The sequence below is a fragment of the Telmatherina bonti genome, assembly GCF_933228915.1.
Source record: "Telmatherina bonti genome assembly, chromosome: 11".
Taxonomy (NCBI): Eukaryota; Metazoa; Chordata; class Actinopteri; order Atheriniformes; family Telmatherinidae; genus Telmatherina; species Telmatherina bonti.
Genome location: NC_136629.1, coordinates 41,693,811 through 41,711,274, shown reverse-complemented (window position 1 = coordinate 41,711,274; position 17,464 = coordinate 41,693,811). Strand labels below are relative to the sequence as shown.

Genomic DNA, 17,464 nt, shown 5'->3' with positions numbered 1-17,464 from the left:
TTTGCACCCTCCTATGCCAACATCTACATGAGCGAGTGGGAGCGAGAGGCATTAGCCAAATGTCCCCTCAAACCCCTTCTGTACCTCCGATACCTAGATGACATCATAGGCATATGGCATCATGACATCTCCCTTTTTCAGCCCTTCTTGGACCTTCTCAATAACCATCACTCGTCAATCAAACTAAAACACACAATACATCCCTATCAGGTCCATTTTCTTGACACTACTGTGTACTTCGAAAATTTCAACAATACACACAAACACATTCACACCAAAGTTTATTTCAAAGCAACAGATACACACGCCCTTCTTCATAAATCCAGTTACCACCCAAAACATACCTTCCGAGGCATAATCAAGTCCCAAATCATCCGTTTTTTCCGCATCTCATCTAAACACTCGGACTTCCAACATGCCACTCAAACACTGTTCAAAGCTCTCAGATACAGGGGCTATTCCAAAAGATTTCTCCGTTCTGTGAAAAATACCACTTTGGCTGCTCTTGCTCCCACTCGCTCCAATATTGTGGCACAGCATCCTTATCCTCCACAGCCCTGCAGTCGGGGACAACCAATTCTTCACTCCCCTTCCCCTCTTCCCCTTTCCAATCTCAACCAATCCCTCCTGCCCCACTCCTCTCCAGTTTCCGCCCACCCTCACTCACAGCCCCCCTTCTCTTGTTCCAACCTCAACCCTTCCCCACCCCTTTCTCCCAACCCCAACCATCTTCCATCCCAGCCCGCCTCCCCCAATCCTAGCCTGAGCCCCCCCAACCCTTACCTCCCTTCTAACCTTGCCCCTTCCCCCCTCCTCTATCCTAACCCTAACCATCTTCCATCCCAGCCCGCCTCCCCTAACCCTAACCCTAGCCCCCATATCCCTTACCTCCCTTCCAACCTTACCCCTTCCCCTCTACTCTATCCTAACCCTAACCATCTTCCATCCCAGCCCGCTTCCCCCAACCCTAACCTGAGCCCCCCCAACCCTTACCTCCCTTCCAACCTTAACCCTTCCCCTCTCCTCTATCCTAACCCTAACCATCTTCCATCCCAGCCCACCTCCCCCAATCTTAACCTGAGCCCCCCTATCCCTTACCTCCCTTCTAACCCTAACCTTTCCCCACTCCTCTATCCTAACCCTAACCATCTTCCATCCCAGCCCCCATTCCCCAATCTTTACCCGAGTCCCCCCAACCCTAACTTTTCCCGACTCCTCTATTCTAATCATAACCATCCTCGACCCTTGTCCCCTCTCTCCCCTGGTTCTAACTTTAACCCTTCCCTTCCCCTCTTTTCCACACCTAATCATTCCCCACACATGCTCCTCCTTCCGAACTCTAACCCTCTCTCCAACCCCTTCTCCTTCCCTGACCCCAAACATTCTCCCCCCTCTCCCCTACCCTCCTTGTCCATTCATCTTTCCCCCTAACCCCCTACTCCTCACCCATCCCATGCTACTATACCACCTACTTCTCCCATCCTCCCCCTTGGAAAGGCCACCCACGCTCCCCTTACACGACCCGCTTCAGCACCTAGACCCCTCCCCTTCATTAGCACTTTCTCTCACAGATTCACCCCTCTTCATAAGGCAATCAAAAGTAACTTTCAGAATCTAAAACCTAAACACCCACCTTTCCATAACCATAGATTCATCACAGCATACAGAAGGAACACCAATCTTTACGACATCTTAGTTCATTCGGCTTTCACTGAACATAAACACCCCCACCATCAACTCGATCACCTATTCATCCCAAGGAAATTCATCACCAACTCTCACAGTGGCAAAAGCCTCCCCGTACTAGCTGCCTACTCGCTTTCTTCCAGGAACATAGTCTATGCCATCACCTGCACGGCCTGCAATAAACTCTATATTGGCGAAACTCAACACTCCATACTCACCCGTCTCAAACAACACCTGTATAACATTAGGGAAGGTCGACTGTCCACCCCCCTGGTCAATCATTTTCAGCTTCACTCCATAGAACATCTCACCATTTCTGGATTAGAATCAAATGAGAGATGGACCATCAGACAGCGGAAAAGAGCAGAAAATTCATACACTGGTTACACTCACCCCATATGGCCTCAACATGGCCCCCTAATAACCCCAATAACTCTTTTTTTTCCCCATTCAGGTCCTTTTTTTTTTTTTTTTTTTTTTTTTTTTCCCATAAGCAAATTTTCCCTTTATGTTCAGTTAACAGCATTCCATGTCCCACCATCTTTCACAAACATTCTCCGGGGTTGGCATCGCTCGCCGTGCTGAGGAATTGAACTGTTCCCTCTTGCGTGGTGGGCAGATGTCAACCCCTTTTTGCCAATCACACTGTTGACCTGCACACACCCAACCTGATATTCATTGTTCCCTTTGCCTAACCCTAACCCTCTTTTTTCCTCTTTCTTTTCCCCCCAAAAACATTTGCCTTTTTCAGCTCTCTGGGGCCGCACTGGGGAGTCGAACCGCTCCCAGCCGTGTGGCTGGCGGATGTCAGCCCCACTTTGCCACCAACATTGTTGACACATATACACCCAATATGGTATTCATTGTCTCCTTCTTTATCCCCTTTTTTTTTTTTTTTTTTTTTCTCTTTTTTCAATAATCAGCTATATTTCATCTTCACACAACTGACAATAACCTCCAAGTCAGTAGGCCAGCGCAAAAAACCATAATTGTGGTGACCCGAAACCCCAACCCTAACCCCAACCCCGTGCCGGGGGATCGAACCAGGTCCCTCTGGCCTTCCTTGGGGGAGGGTGTCTAGTGATAATGGCCGAAACACCCTGTGATCACGAGGTCCACTATTGATGATGTGTCCTAAAACTAAGGTAGTAGAAATCCAATTTTAATAACTAGAAACTAAACCAAGAGACAAAAAATACTTACCAATGTCGAGCAATGGAAAAAGAACATGAAAACAGACAAAATACTCACCCAAAACAACAAAACTCACCTTATACTGGCCAAAATACTAAATATTGCACTCCTTAAAAACAACAAAAGAAAGGTCCGACACAATCATAATATGCTCCTTGTTGAACCACACAGAGAAATGGAGCCCAGAGTGACAAGCGACGGCCCGTGCATTGCCTTTGGCTCCCTACTCAAACTGTTTCGGTTAATAAACTGACTCAGGGGGAGTCATCGAGAAATACTCCAATCCCTAACCCTAAACCCCTAACCCTAACCTGATACCTAACCCTAACCTGTCACTAACTAATTTAATTTAATTTATTTTAATTAACCCCACCCCAGGATTTTAACCCTAACCTTAACCCCTAGGACTTTCCCTCTTCTCCTAATAATCTAATACCCTGACCTTGTAATTAAATCTTAACCCTAACCAGTGGAATCCTAAAACTAATAAATCTCAAATAAAAGACTAAAATAATGATTATAAATAAATAAAATATCAATTAAAATAATAACAATAATTATTAATTAGGATATAAAATAAACTAAATTTGAACTCCTTCTCCTCCCCAGGGACATCCGGTCCAGGGCATGTTCATCTGGGTGGTGTCGTCACCCGGAAACAGGAGTGCGAAGGCCAGTGCATGTGTTCTACAGCCTTGGACCTTCGGTCCTCGGCTGCGGACACTTTTCCCTACTTCCTAACCCATTTTAAGGCAGCGCCGGTCATAAAACTGGCTGCAGGGCCGAAGTATCAGTTTGTCCTTTAAACTTGTCAAATGTAAATGTCTGTATGTCTAACCATGGACTAGCTGACTTGAACCTTGAATTTCCCCTTGGGGTTAAATAAAGTATCTTTGATTTGATTTCTCACTAGTTTGGCAGAGTTTTACAACAGTCCTGTACACATCGCGATGTTTCTCAATGTAAATCTGCCTTGTGCTTCTTAAAATCCTGCAAGCTTTACATACATGGTGGAACTTTACTTTTATTGAACCTGTTTTCATTCACAATGTGTCAAGTTAGATGATTGCTCCCAGCTGTGTTCTTCAATCAGCAGTGTCTGTTACTGTATAAATTAGCATAGGCTCAGTGTTTTTGCAATGTTTCTTTTTTTTTTAAGGGGGCATAACCTTGTAACATCAAGTCAACTCAGTACTTCTGTTTGTCATTTTGCCACTTTATCCATTCAAATATTAAATTATGAACCTTATTCAGGAGATATGTTTGGATTTTTCACATTTAAACTTTTTCAGTTATTCAGGTTTTTGTAAATTTTTCAATGCTGTATTGTGATTGCTGAAAACATAAATTCAACTTGGCAATTGATTTATTTTTTTGCACAATGCGCTGCGGACTGCTTTATCGTGGTGCACCGCGACACAAGTGTATAGCAGTGTACAAGGCCCAGGTTCTCCTCCAGCATGTACCATAGAGCTTCTTAATGGTTAGTGTTCGAATATTATGAGGTTCATGCAGAGGCCTTTGATTGGTGCTGTTGGTCAATTACCTCCAGCTGTGTGCTGCACAGACTAGAAGTTACAGTCTAAGAGGAGGCTAAATATACCCGAGTAGTACAGTGCAAAATGCAACAATATTGGTGTGGAAAAAAGATAGTTATAATTTTAGAATACAGGTATTATGAAAGACCATATAAGCAGATTTAAGTGATTGTTTACAATGATTTCAACAACAAAACACAAATTTTCAATGTGACTTTATAGTTTGTCAAGTCAAACTTTTTAGCTGTTTCAAAGGTCTTCACCACTTCTGTGTCTGGTACATTGCAGTCCTGACTCCCACTTTCTTTGCTGAAAAAATATCAAGTCAGCTCAGTGCCTCTTAATAGTACCCATCCATAGCACCTAAGAAAAATGTTCCTGTACATGTAGTTAGTGTTGACTGTTCACACAAATGGAATAGTGTGAAATAAAAAGAAACTGTGCTTTTCATTTGACCAACAGCAGTTTAGTTCAACTTTTTCCTTTTTTTGTGATTGGCTTTTTTTTCCCTTCTTCACAGCAGTTTAGTTCAACCTTTCCCTTTTAGCAATCCTGCTGATTACACGCTGGTGGAAGTTCTAAAAAGGCATTTTTATGCCAATAGCAAAACTCTTCATTAGTTCTGCCAGTTCCTTGAAGATCCTCGTTTCAATAGAAATGTTTTACCTTTTTCCACACATATATATCTGGGCAAAATGGTGGCCTAGTGGTTATGAGAATGGGCCTTTTTACTGGATGTTGAAGATTTGAATCCAAACTAACATTTCACCAAATATTACCACATAGTACAACTTAACACCTCCTTCCACAAATGTATTAATCTGTATTCAGATATTGCAAAAACATTTTTGTGCAGGTAATCCACATATTACCTGCACACCTTCCAGCTGAAGCCGAAGACTCTTATGGAAAGGTATACCACATTCTGTGTGCTACTAGCATATAATCATGATGCACAATGCTCAAAACTGGATTTGAACCCATCCCATGTATACCAATGCCTACCTGTGTACCGGTGCAGAAAATGGACCAATCGCTGAACTGCATTTTCTTTCTTGTCCAATCACAGGAACGGATTTTAAAAATTGACCAAAACTTGAATAACTCCAAAAGTATAAATGTTACAAAGACCAAAAATCCTAGAACATATCGCCTGAATTGGCTGAGACGTTCAATGCTGGAATGCTTGTAGTGAGACTGAAGGTGTAGGAGGAGTAACATTTCAAACATCTTGCAGGAAAGACAACTTCATTCTGTTTTAGCATTTTAACAATTAAAAAATTCATATTTAACGGTCATTTCCCAACAGTTTTTTTTAAAAACTTGAATTAACACTTTTTATAAGTTGTGGAAATTTCCAAGACAAACATTGCACAGACACTATTCCATTTGTGTGAACAGTCAACACTACCTACAGTTTTCAGTTAAATCTAAGCACTTTGATGGATCAGTATGCAGTAGTTTGTGTGCAGAACCCATGCCTTGTATACCATTACGTACCTGTGTACCGGTGCAGAAAATGAAACTATCGCTGAGCTGAATCCAGTTTCATCCAATCACAAGAACCGAATACATTGATAAAAACTGAAATAACTTAAAAAGTTTAAATGTTATAAAGACCAAAAGTCGTAGAACATGTCTCCTGAATGGGCTGAAGAGATTGATACTTGAATGGTTGAAGTGAGACAAATGGTGTAGGAGGAGTAGCGTTTCAAACATTTTTACAAGAAAGACAATGGAGACCGGGACCAAGACGAACCAGACACTTCAACCTGGTGCAGAGCTCCAAAACCCCGTTGAAGCTGTTTTCAGCTCATTATGCAAAAACTGACCAATTGCAGAGCTGAATCTTTGCAACGTCCAATCCACAGTGGGTTTGAAAGACTTTCATCCAATAACAAGGCTGAATTATTTTTGCAAAATGTTAAATATCTCAAAAACTACAAAGATTTGAAATGACAAAAGTCATAGCACACTTCTCCTGAAGGAGCTGCAGGGTTTAAGATGTGAATGGTTGAAGTGACTTGAACGTGTAGGAGTAGCACGGCAAAATTTGGAGGAATAATAAAAATGGCCGAACAGGATCTCAATAATGTGAATGCTCCCATGGGCATTTATATTAATAAACACATCAAGTCTTTTAGGGGAGGTAAGATCAGTATGCTTTAATAGGATATCAGTGCAGAAACCAACTTCTTATTGGGTTTATGTCCCCATAAAGTAATGATAAAATAATGAAATCTAAATGAATATTAGAATAATGAAAAAACTGTATTAACTAATATAAGTGTATATTATGACATTGACAATAACAGAATACAAGTAGTTTAACATGGATCCCCTATGGAATAACACAAACCCTGCTGATTCACAGGGTAAAATAAAATAAAATGCTGATATCTTAAAAGAGAAAGCACAGTCAGTGAGCAGATTTACTCCTGATGATTTAGCTTTTTGGGAAAACCCTTCAAGCAGCACAGTATGTTGAACACAAACTAGAACAGGTGAGGAGCCTTCTATACTTTAAACCAGAACCCTGAAGCTCTGCCCAATTAGCATCTCATCCACTGCAACATTAGCTTTTCTTATGCAGAAATTGTCTGACTCACTCTTTTTTATTGGTTGATATTTGCTTTATTTTAAAGGCTTAAAAACCTTTTCCATCTAAGCTAAAAGAGCAGAAACTTAGCTTCTCTTTTTTCTAGATATTTTATTAATCTGACTTTCATTTTTTCAACTGCATCCACTTACTGTTAACACAATTCACGTCTCATCTGAGCGTATTATCCAGCTATACTTTCTTCACTGTGCTCGGTTCCTGCTCGTTTGTTGTCCAGCTTTGGTCTCCAAACAAAATAAGTGGACAATATTGCACTTTTAATTATTTTTATGGTGATTTTGGAACATGCTTTGAAAATATAAGGTGCTTTTCTGGGAAGCTATAGTTCTAAAAGACACAATACATGATCCTATTAGCATGAATAGCTTCCTTAAACAGATATTTAAGACTTCAAGAGCCTCTAATTTGACCAATGATTGCAGAAAAATACACTTTTGTGTTACAGAAGCAAAGTAAAGTGGAGCAAGAAGAAAACGGGAGTGATGAGCAGATGAAGTAGAGTTGTGCATCATGTATTGGCTGAGCAGGAAGTCTCCACATATTGACTCATTTCTAATGTTTCATTACATCTGGATATTTTGTTAAACTACAGAGCATTTCTCTGGTTTTAATTGTATTTGGCATCTCACCTACCTACATTGCTGTCAAGAATGATATATATTGACATATTTGATAGTTTGCACACTTTGCATAATTTATCCGTAGAAATTTTGCTTAATTTCCTTTTGAAAACAATACTTGTCTTCTGGCCCCTGGTGGATACCAGGATGCAGAAGACTACACTATAATAATTGTGACCCCATCATGTTAATAAACGGCAATAATCCCTGAATACATACTAACCATTTAATTTATGAGTCTGGCCTTAAAAGGGTTAATACCCCATACTGTTTAAGATGAAAAGGTAAGAAAAAATACAATTTTAAAGAAACAAACTTGTAATATTTAGTTAAAAGGTGAGTTTAATTTTGTGATTTCACCTTTAATTTAGCTAAAATGATGTCGTGACTGAAGCACTTAAAATAAACACATTTTATTCTTTGATAAACATTTAGTCAAATGTATTCATGCTCTAATGCACATTGAAGTTTGAAGAATGCAGCATGAGAATTTGTTTTTAGTTATCCCAGATTAACAGAATTCTTTCAGTCAGTAATGAGCCAGAATTAAAAGTCCATGTTGTCACAATTGTCTGTTTCCTTCTAAAGAGACTGGTCAATCAGTTCAGTGTCTATGACCCAACAGCTTGTTAAGTACACAACTAATTCACAGGCCATGTCTACCATATAGCAGCTCTACATTCACCTTCCAGCTGTCAGAAAGAGCTTTACTTTCACTTTAGTCTTTCCTTCTAATCTTAAAAACCAACCAAGTGGCCTTATCTGCGGATGAGCCAGGGAATCCAGTTTCTTAAAGTCTGAATTAGCCCCCAGCTAAATGTTTTCAAACAGGATTTTAGCTCTCTCAGGAGCATTGAATTTTATCAAAATTCATCAAATCATCCAACTTTGGATACTTAAATGAATGTTTTTCAATATAAAATATGAACCATAACTACCTTTTCCTACCTTTTCTCTTTCCTTTAAATTAATAAATTCAATGTAAAGCTACAAACCAAAGAGAAATTATGTTAATTTATTTATCTATTTATTTAGTATTACAAGTCAATTCTTAGTTTGGATTTTGCTTGAAACTAACCACTAAAGTAAAAGGATGGGGACAAACTGTGCACTTGAAGGGTGGACTTGGGTTAAGTACAGCAAGTAAGGTCATAATAAGGCACATCGAATACATTCAAATGAAAACTTGAGTACAACATGAAGTAGATAACATCAAAATACAGTGTTAGTGAATCCAAGATGTAATAAAAACTAAAACAAAGCTTACATACATGGTCTATAAAGCACCACTGCATATCACATATACACATACACACACACATATATATATATATATATCTATATATATATATATATATATATATATGCAGCTTTGCATTTGTCAACTTCACCTCCCTTACAATATTTTAAATGCTACATATCTGAAAAAAGAAACTTAGAAAACTTCTATTTACTTATTAGTTTTTTTCTCTGTTTCTTTAAAGCAAAACACAAAAACAGCACTGGCCAGCCAAAATAAAAAACACAAACAAACACCATAAACACAAGAGGAAACAGCCCTGTGAATGGTATAACAGCATCTAATGGGGTGAGGACAAAGTACCAAGAAACATAACTAAAAATACTGTGTTTAACAGTAGTTCTGTTTTTATGTGTATGTGTACAATGCTCCAAGTCATACTCCAAAGTGGTCACCGCACAGATGTTTAGCTCAAAAGTAAAAAATAAAAATCAAAGTTGTTAGACTAAGAATAAGGACAGAGAGAAGCAGAGTAATATAGTGAGAACATCTATACTGAATACAGACAGCTGATAATCTGTAACAAAGCTGTCTGATATTGACAAACTGGCCATGTCCTATAAAAAAGAATATGAATCATGAGGATGACCTCCACTGTCTCAGTATGTTAACTATTGTAATTTATAAAACTTTGCAGGCATGACATATGCCCCCTTAACCCTTTTCCTGAAGCACATCACTGCTTTTAAATGCTCTTGTGACTGCACAAGTTGAATGGGTAAAGCCCATCACATATGAACTCTTTTGTGCAAGCTATTAGTTTGGCAAATGAACTCACTTCCATTCTGAAACTGTAGCACAATTAAACTACTGCACAACAAGAAAATACCCTGTAGTCACACAAGTAACTTATTCCAACTTAACACAGACATGATACAAATCAACTTTAGGGGAGAAAAAAAAAACTTAATATTTAACTTACAATAGACTCCATATATTGTAGTAAATGTTTATACTACAGTGACACAAATAACAGAATCTGATTGGATGAGTAAAGGAGAAGAAAAAGCAACATGAGCTGGTTGATAAAAGCTAGAAAAAAAAACACTTTCAGTAACATATAGACTATTGAGGCTACAATGAAATATAATGCCCAGGTTGCAGAAACAGAGCTAATGCTGCTGCATAGACCCAGAGCTGGGTATCATTTTACTCAATAATTCTCACAGTAAAGAAATCTTAAAAAAAAACATTTCCAAATCTTAATGCAAGTGTACTTCCTAAAAACAAAGAGGTCTTTCATACAAATCAAAATGAAACTGTTCTCTATGATGCCATGTTAAAGTTTTTTAGTTTTACTGATCGAAAAAAAAAAAAAAATATATATATTCATTCATATATATATATATATATATATATATATATATATATATATATATATATATATATATATATATATATATTCATTATATATATATATATGAATATATATATATATATGAATATATATATATATATATATATATATATATATATGAATATATATATATATAATATATATATATATATATAAATATATGAATATATATATATATATATATATATATATATATATATATATATTCATATATATATATATAAATATATGAATATATATATATATATATATATGAATATGAATATATATATATGAATATATATATATTCATATTCATATATATATATATATATATATATATATATATATATATATATGAATATGAATATATATATATGAATGAATATATATATATATATATGAATGAATATATATATATATATATATATATATATATATATATATATATATATATATATATATATATATATATATATATATATCCTTGGCTGGGGAGGGGTTTGGTCAGTGGCCTTTCTGTGTGGAGTTTGCATGTTCTCCCCGTGTATGCGTGGGTTCTCTCCGGGTACTCCGGCTTCCTCCCACCGTCCAAAGACATGCATGATAGGTTAATTGGTTACTCTAAATTGCCCCTAGGAATGAGTGTGAGCGTGAGTGGTTGTTCGTCTCTCTGTGTGGCCCTGCGATGGACTGGCGAGCTGTCCAGGGTGTACCCTGCCTGGATAGGCTCCAGCTTCCCCGCGACCCTGAATTGGAATAAGCGGTTCAGAAAATGAATGAATGAATATATATATATATATATATATATATAGCTATATATATATGTATATATATATATATATATATATATATATTGGGATTAATCACAATGGAAAAATGGTCAAATGTTTGATTTATAAAATATATATTAATATTTTCCCCTTCAAAAGTTACTCAAAACCTCAGCCCAGGTTAAAAAAAAAAAGGAAAGTAGTATGAGAAATTATTTATATTGGGCTAACTGTCTCTTTAAAGTGCTGCAGTCCTCTATATTGCACAGCAGTCATTTAAATAATCATCTTTGGGACTCAGACTCAGATGCTGAGAGCAAATTGCGCACAGTGGTTGCTTTTAAGAACCAGATCATGATTTTCAGCTCTGGCTTGAGACTTTGACTAAATTAAGAAATGGGACTGTATGCAGGACAGGTGCACAAAAACGGAACTGGACTGTCTTTTCTAAAGTGTAGGTACTATAACATGTTCTCCAGGGAGCTAAATGCTTTAGTTTATAAAGAGAAGGTGGGGATGGGATGTAAGCTGCATAGAGTGCACCGCCTCCGTTAGTTGGAGACTGTACTGCTGCAGATGTTTGTCCTAATCCCAAACCACCAACTCTTCTTCTGTCAGACCTGGGTTTGATGTTCTGAAAAATGGTACAATCTACTGCTAATCCAGTGATTTCCCAGGGTCAAAACCAGGGTTAAAAAAAAAAAGGTAAAATATGCCTGTAACCTTATATGATTTGCTAAAAATCCAGTATTGACCCTTGTTTTTCACACAGGGACCCTCATTAATCATATGTTAGGTATTCTGCTGTGGTCGGAACCTCTACTCTGATCAACCTGCATCTAATATGTCGATAGTATGGGGGTAAAAGAGATTTAAGGAACTTGATCCTGATATGGCTGCAAGTTTCAAGAACTACAAAATGGACGGGAAACAGAGTGTGGGGTCAAGCAAAGCAGGACATGGTTGTGAACACCATTCTCTATAGGTAGCGTAGCCTCAGGGTTTACAGAATGCTCAGAGGCACAAAAGCTTTAATAAAAATTTTTTTTTAAAAAAGGAGAAAAAAAAGTTGTGTTCAAAGTACAGGTCTATGCAGGGGTTTAAATCTGGGGCTCTAAGTGGTTTGGTCAAGGGCTTGCAGCAGGTCACAGCCCTGGAGGAGGTGCAGGCTGCCCTGCAGAGGGACATTAACCTCGCAGTCATAGCGAGTCAACTCCGGCAAACAGGAGGGCTCAAATGAAGAGCCCAGCAAATGACTGATGCCTGCAACAACAGAGAGGGATGTCATTTTATTAAAACCGCAACATGAAAAGTTCATTTTGAAGACTGAAATATTACAAACGTGTCATCTCACTCTCTGTCTTGTTAGACGACAGTATGTTATACTCTGTGTAGCTGCACCTCTTTTGGGAAAAGGATTTTTCATTTGCACCACCTAATTCATTTCCGGGATACTGAGACTTCCTGTGTTGCTGCAGAGAGCTAAAAAATGAAGACGGGTTGCCAGGCATCATCCTCCCCATCCCCAATTCTGTGAGCAGAAAGCCACGAGTTAAAGGCATAGCAGATTAAACAGAAGATGAAATCATGTGACAGAAACAGATTTACCTGTGAGTGATTCTGTGCTGAGGGAGCGATCCATACAGCCGTCATTCCTAATCTTTTTCCATCTGATTTCTGTCAGCTTACTTTCACTCTAAAACACACCCAAAACAGACATTTATTTATCTTTTAGCATAAGACACAAAGACTGCATTGGGCTAAATTAGGGAATGGGAATTTCATGTCATCGGCAGTGCATCATGGCTCACATCTGTCATGTTGGCATCTACAATAGCTTACAGCTGCATCAATTGCATCTGTGATTGTTGTTTATTTTGGTGACAGTTTTTCAAACTTGCCTGCTTGGAGGAAATATCAGACCTAATAATAATATTAATCACAACAACAATAGTAATAATAATGATAATAATAATAACAAACCTGTGAACAAACTGTCTACTCCTGTGTAATATCTGAATTACACTTTATGCAATTCATCTAAAGTTTAAGACCAAAATCAACAAGGTAGTATTATTTATAAATAGGACACTTCAAATATTTTGATTTTTGACTGTTGTGTCTCTTTCAATTTGTATGTTACTGTTTAAAAATATATTAAAATAATCCTCTTGGCTGTGTATTTGCATAGCTGATGCTATTGCTGCCGGTGAAGCTAAAGTTTAGCTTCAAGTATCTGAGAGCAAATCACTGTGTTGTTATATTCCAGTTTAAAGCTATGCAGGTCCTGCACCATTTGTTTGTAACTGGAAATTTGCTATTACGGATTTATAGTTCCTAAAACAATTGATTTATTGACTGGGTAGATACCCACACCATAAACCCGGTAGGCAAAGATGTTGCCATGGCGACCTGTGATAGTTTCTCATTTTGCTACTCTATGTCTTGGTTTTATTTAAATAAGGTCCATATTATTTATCATGCCAGTTTTCTGGAGATAATGCTCTCTAGCCTCGTTCATTAGTGTGTCCCTGTAAGTCCCTTTCCCTTTCTGGTATTTTAGCATGTTTTCTGTAGCAGCACTGAGTGTCCCAACTCGCTATGAATGAAAAGAACAAACTATTGTTTATATTGCGGTAAAAGCAAATTTAATGTGCGTGACCCATAATGCTTAACCACTCCCATTCCCTATAAAATTAATTTTCCCTGCTCCAACACACCTAACTGAAATTGTTGATTGTTTATGTAGAAAGTTGACATGACACTGTAGGATCCATTTAATTTGAATCAAGTGCGTTGGAGCAGGAGATTAACTAAAACTCGCAGGATAGCAAAAGCTGACACCCCCATTCAACATGTCAGGCTTTCTGTCTCATGGCTGATATTGACTTAGCGATGTCCAGTGCATGGCTTTGACAGTGGCCATCAAGGTCTAGAACTGGACATTGGGCATACAACTGACTTAGCTGAAAAAGTAAAGAATCAAGGTGTTGCAATGGTCCAGTCAAATGACTCCTGTAAACCTAGATTGAAAAGAAGATCAGGCCACAATTGTTTCAAAGACCGACAACATTCAAGAAAAAAAAATTCCACGTTGTTCATCCAGAAAACTTGAAGAGGACTTAAAGTTTTTGTCACCTGCAGAGGGATTTACCTCACTATTCCACTCTCTTTATGAACATGTCTAGGTATTGCATACTATCTCAAAGATCTTTCAGCATCTACAGGCTAGGCATATGACAGAAACTCACCACAGCCATCTGGTCGAAGGAGCGCTTGATTTTGTTGGGCATGGCTACTCTGACTGGACTCGCATCTTTGCAAGCCTGTATAAAGTTATCCATGGACCTGCACACACACACAAGCAAAGATTTATCACAATAAATCTATTTCATTTTATCATGTTCTGATTAGTTTAGAAATGTCGCTTATTAATGCTTCCTTGTTTTTTGTAAAAAGTTTTTGACTTCACCTCTTCCTTCTCAATCTCAGTTCAGTCTTTGACAACATTTTACGTTCTACCCTTCTCAATAGACTCATCCATTAGCAACACCCAAACACACCACTTCTGGTTTTGTTTGTATATTACAGGCCAAACTCTGTTCATACAGATAAAATCTTCTAGATCCAACCCCTCAGAAATCGCTAAGGGTGTGCCCCAGGGCTTTGACCTGCGGTCCCTTAATCACCTTTTTCATTCGCCTTGTAAATAACTTTTGCATATTCAATATCCACTTTCACCACTTCGGACTGAAACCCAGCTCTACCTTTCCAGCAAACTAAACCCCTACTCCCACCCTCCTCTCTCACTGCTTGCTTAACTGACATTACATTCTAACAAATTTCTTGAAATTAAACAGTAAAAAAAACCAAAAAAAAAACCAAAAAAAAACCAAAACGAGCTTCTCCTCTTTGACATAAAATCATCATCCAAAGTTGACAAATTCCTTTACAGTCTCCTTCCTCCCCACGTTAAGAGTCTGTCATTTTGGACAACACTGTCTTTCTATTTATATGGCATCATCACCTAGTTCAATTCAACTTTATTTGTATAGCGCCACTTCAGAACATTGCTGTCACAGGGTACTTTACATACACGAATCAACATACACATCATTTCAAGCCAAAAGTTTGAAATTGTGTGATTATTATGATTGTTACCACTGTTTGTGCATGAGAGTTGATACATTCTGCTGGCTTGATGGGCGTTCTTCTCCTGATATATTGTCTATCAGGTAGGCCTTGCTGGGTTGTTGTTGGTAGGTTATCAAAGGGTCTGGAGGCCACTGCATGGAAGACAAAGGAGTGCTGGCTGGGGCCTGATACGGGGGATTCTGCATGTGTCCCATCATGTCTACAGAAGCCTGACTAGAACGTGTCCTCCCCTCTCCAGCCCAGGATGGTTTCGGCTGGGGCTGGTATTGGCCTTGGAGCTGAGCAGTGGAGGACAGTGGCTGAAAGAGGCTGGCAATGTTGCTGAAGCTCTGCTGGGTGCTAAGGTTGCTGGTACTTCCCAGGGATCCACCTTGACTCGCCTCTCTGAGCTCATTCTCAGGAATAATGGGATTCAGTTGGAAGTCTTCTCCATCCATGGGAATGTAGGGGGCTAAAGTTTCCAGGTCCAAATCGCTTAGGTCCCGCTAGAAGACGAGAAACAGGAGCAAGTTGTAAATAGATAAAAGCTAAATGTGTCTGATTCTGTGTGAACTAGAGGTACAAAGCTATGGTTAGAAAAGGTCAGGCTCTATAAATCAGTGAGCATTGCTTCCTGAATTAGGGCCAAATCGGCATTTTCTTCTTGAGACCTTTTGAGTCATGTCAGCCTGACATTACTCTTGCCTGTGCTTTAACTGAGCCATTAACAGTAGACTAATCAGCCTGAGGAAAATTTTTGTCAGACCGTGAAGCGCAATGTGGGCACGAGTGCAAAATGACCAGGAAGAATGATGAAAAATCTGAATTTGGGCAAATCTCAGAGAATAAGCAATTAGACTCCCTCCATGAACGGGCCAAATAAGACCCGCACACAAACACTCTTTCCTTCTTATGTGACACGTCAGCGAAGCTCCATAGTTGGAATTTTACATATTAGAATTTTAGGAGAGGGCTGCATGGTGGTTAGCACTGTGGCCTCACAGCAAAAAGGTCGCTGGTTCGATCCTCAGCTGGGGTGAGGTGTGGACAGTGTCCTTTCAGTGTGGAGTCTGCATGTTCTCCCTGTGTATGCGTGGGTTTTCTCCGGGTTCTTCGGCTTCCTCCCACCGTCCAAAGACATGCATGTTAGGTTAACTGGTTACTCTAAATTGCCCCTATGGTTGAGTGTGAGTGGTTGTTTGTGTGTCCCTGTGATGGACTGGCGAGCTGTCCAGGGTGTACCCTGCCTTTCGCTAAATAACTGCTGGGATATGCTCCAGCTTCCCGTGACCCTTCATCGGATTAAGTGGTTAGGATAATGAATACATTTGAGGAAAGTTATAGGTGCTGATGTTCCAGCAGACCCAATGCAGATGCCAGGGAAGCAAGGCAAAAAAAAAAAAAAAAAAAAAAAATAGGAGGAAAACCTCCTAATCTTCATCAACTCCTCAACTCTGATGAACCACCGGTATTAAGGATAGTACATCCCAATTCTCGGCTGTTGGAACTGCTGCCCTCTGGTAAAATTAATTCTGAATCTGATTATAGTTAGGTAGTTAGGTAGTCATTATAGGTGACAATGTATCTAATGTAAACAAAATAAAAATTTAGTACAAAGACTATCATCTTTACAGACTTTCACTCAAGGGAGCATTAGATGCATCCCATGTTTGTAATCTGGGTGGAGGAGCAAAAATGCAGACTACCTGGTTTGAAGTGAAGTGGGTTGGAGGATGGGAAGAAGGAAGGGGACTGCAAGAGGAACTGGAAATCCAGCAAATTGTAGTGTTAATGCCAAATGTAGCTCAAATTAGGCTCAAAGATGTCGGTTATCAGATAACTGCTTCTCTGAACATAAAGTGGTTACAAAATGACAGCAAACAAGAAGAGTGGAGGTTAAATTTAGTCTAGAATACCAAGAAAAGTTACAGAGACCTGTAATCTCATTTTTAGTCATTGGAAGACAATGTTTTATGAATCCTCTTCCAAAAAGCGTTGAAAGACAAATCCTGTGGACTAATGAAGCTAAATGAAACTATTTGAAGAAAAAACACTGCAGACTACTGTGAAAAGCAGGCAGGTAGATTTATTACATTTTGGGCTGAAGCTGCAGTCAGAACATTTACTTTAAAGTGGAATAAAATCAATGGATACCAGATATCCTGAGAAGATGGTGTGTATAACATGACAGTGATCTCATTATTCAAAATCTTGGTTGAATGGCAGCCAAAATTAGAAGGACTTTGTAGGAACAGTAATGGGA

General features: G+C 38.7%; 1 protein-coding gene across 1 annotated transcript in view; it reads right to left on the bottom strand.

Moving 5' to 3' along the window:
- Window positions 1-11,642: 11,642 nt before the first annotated feature.
- The window catches only part of epas1b (endothelial PAS domain protein 1b), a 76,803-nt gene continuing 70,981 nt past the window's right edge, over window positions 11,643-17,464 (bottom strand). Inside the window, exons 12-16 of the mRNA XM_079248577.1 lie at window positions 15,229-15,707; window positions 14,319-14,415; window positions 12,676-12,763; window positions 12,422-12,598; window positions 11,643-12,330 (exon numbers count right to left, since the gene is read on the bottom strand). Coding sequence (XP_079104703.1) covers window positions 12,182-12,330; window positions 12,422-12,598; window positions 12,676-12,763; window positions 14,319-14,415; window positions 15,229-15,707 — 990 coding nt within the window. The 3' untranslated portion in view covers window positions 11,643-12,181. The remainder of the gene's footprint in view (window positions 12,331-12,421; window positions 12,599-12,675; window positions 12,764-14,318; window positions 14,416-15,228; window positions 15,708-17,464) is intronic.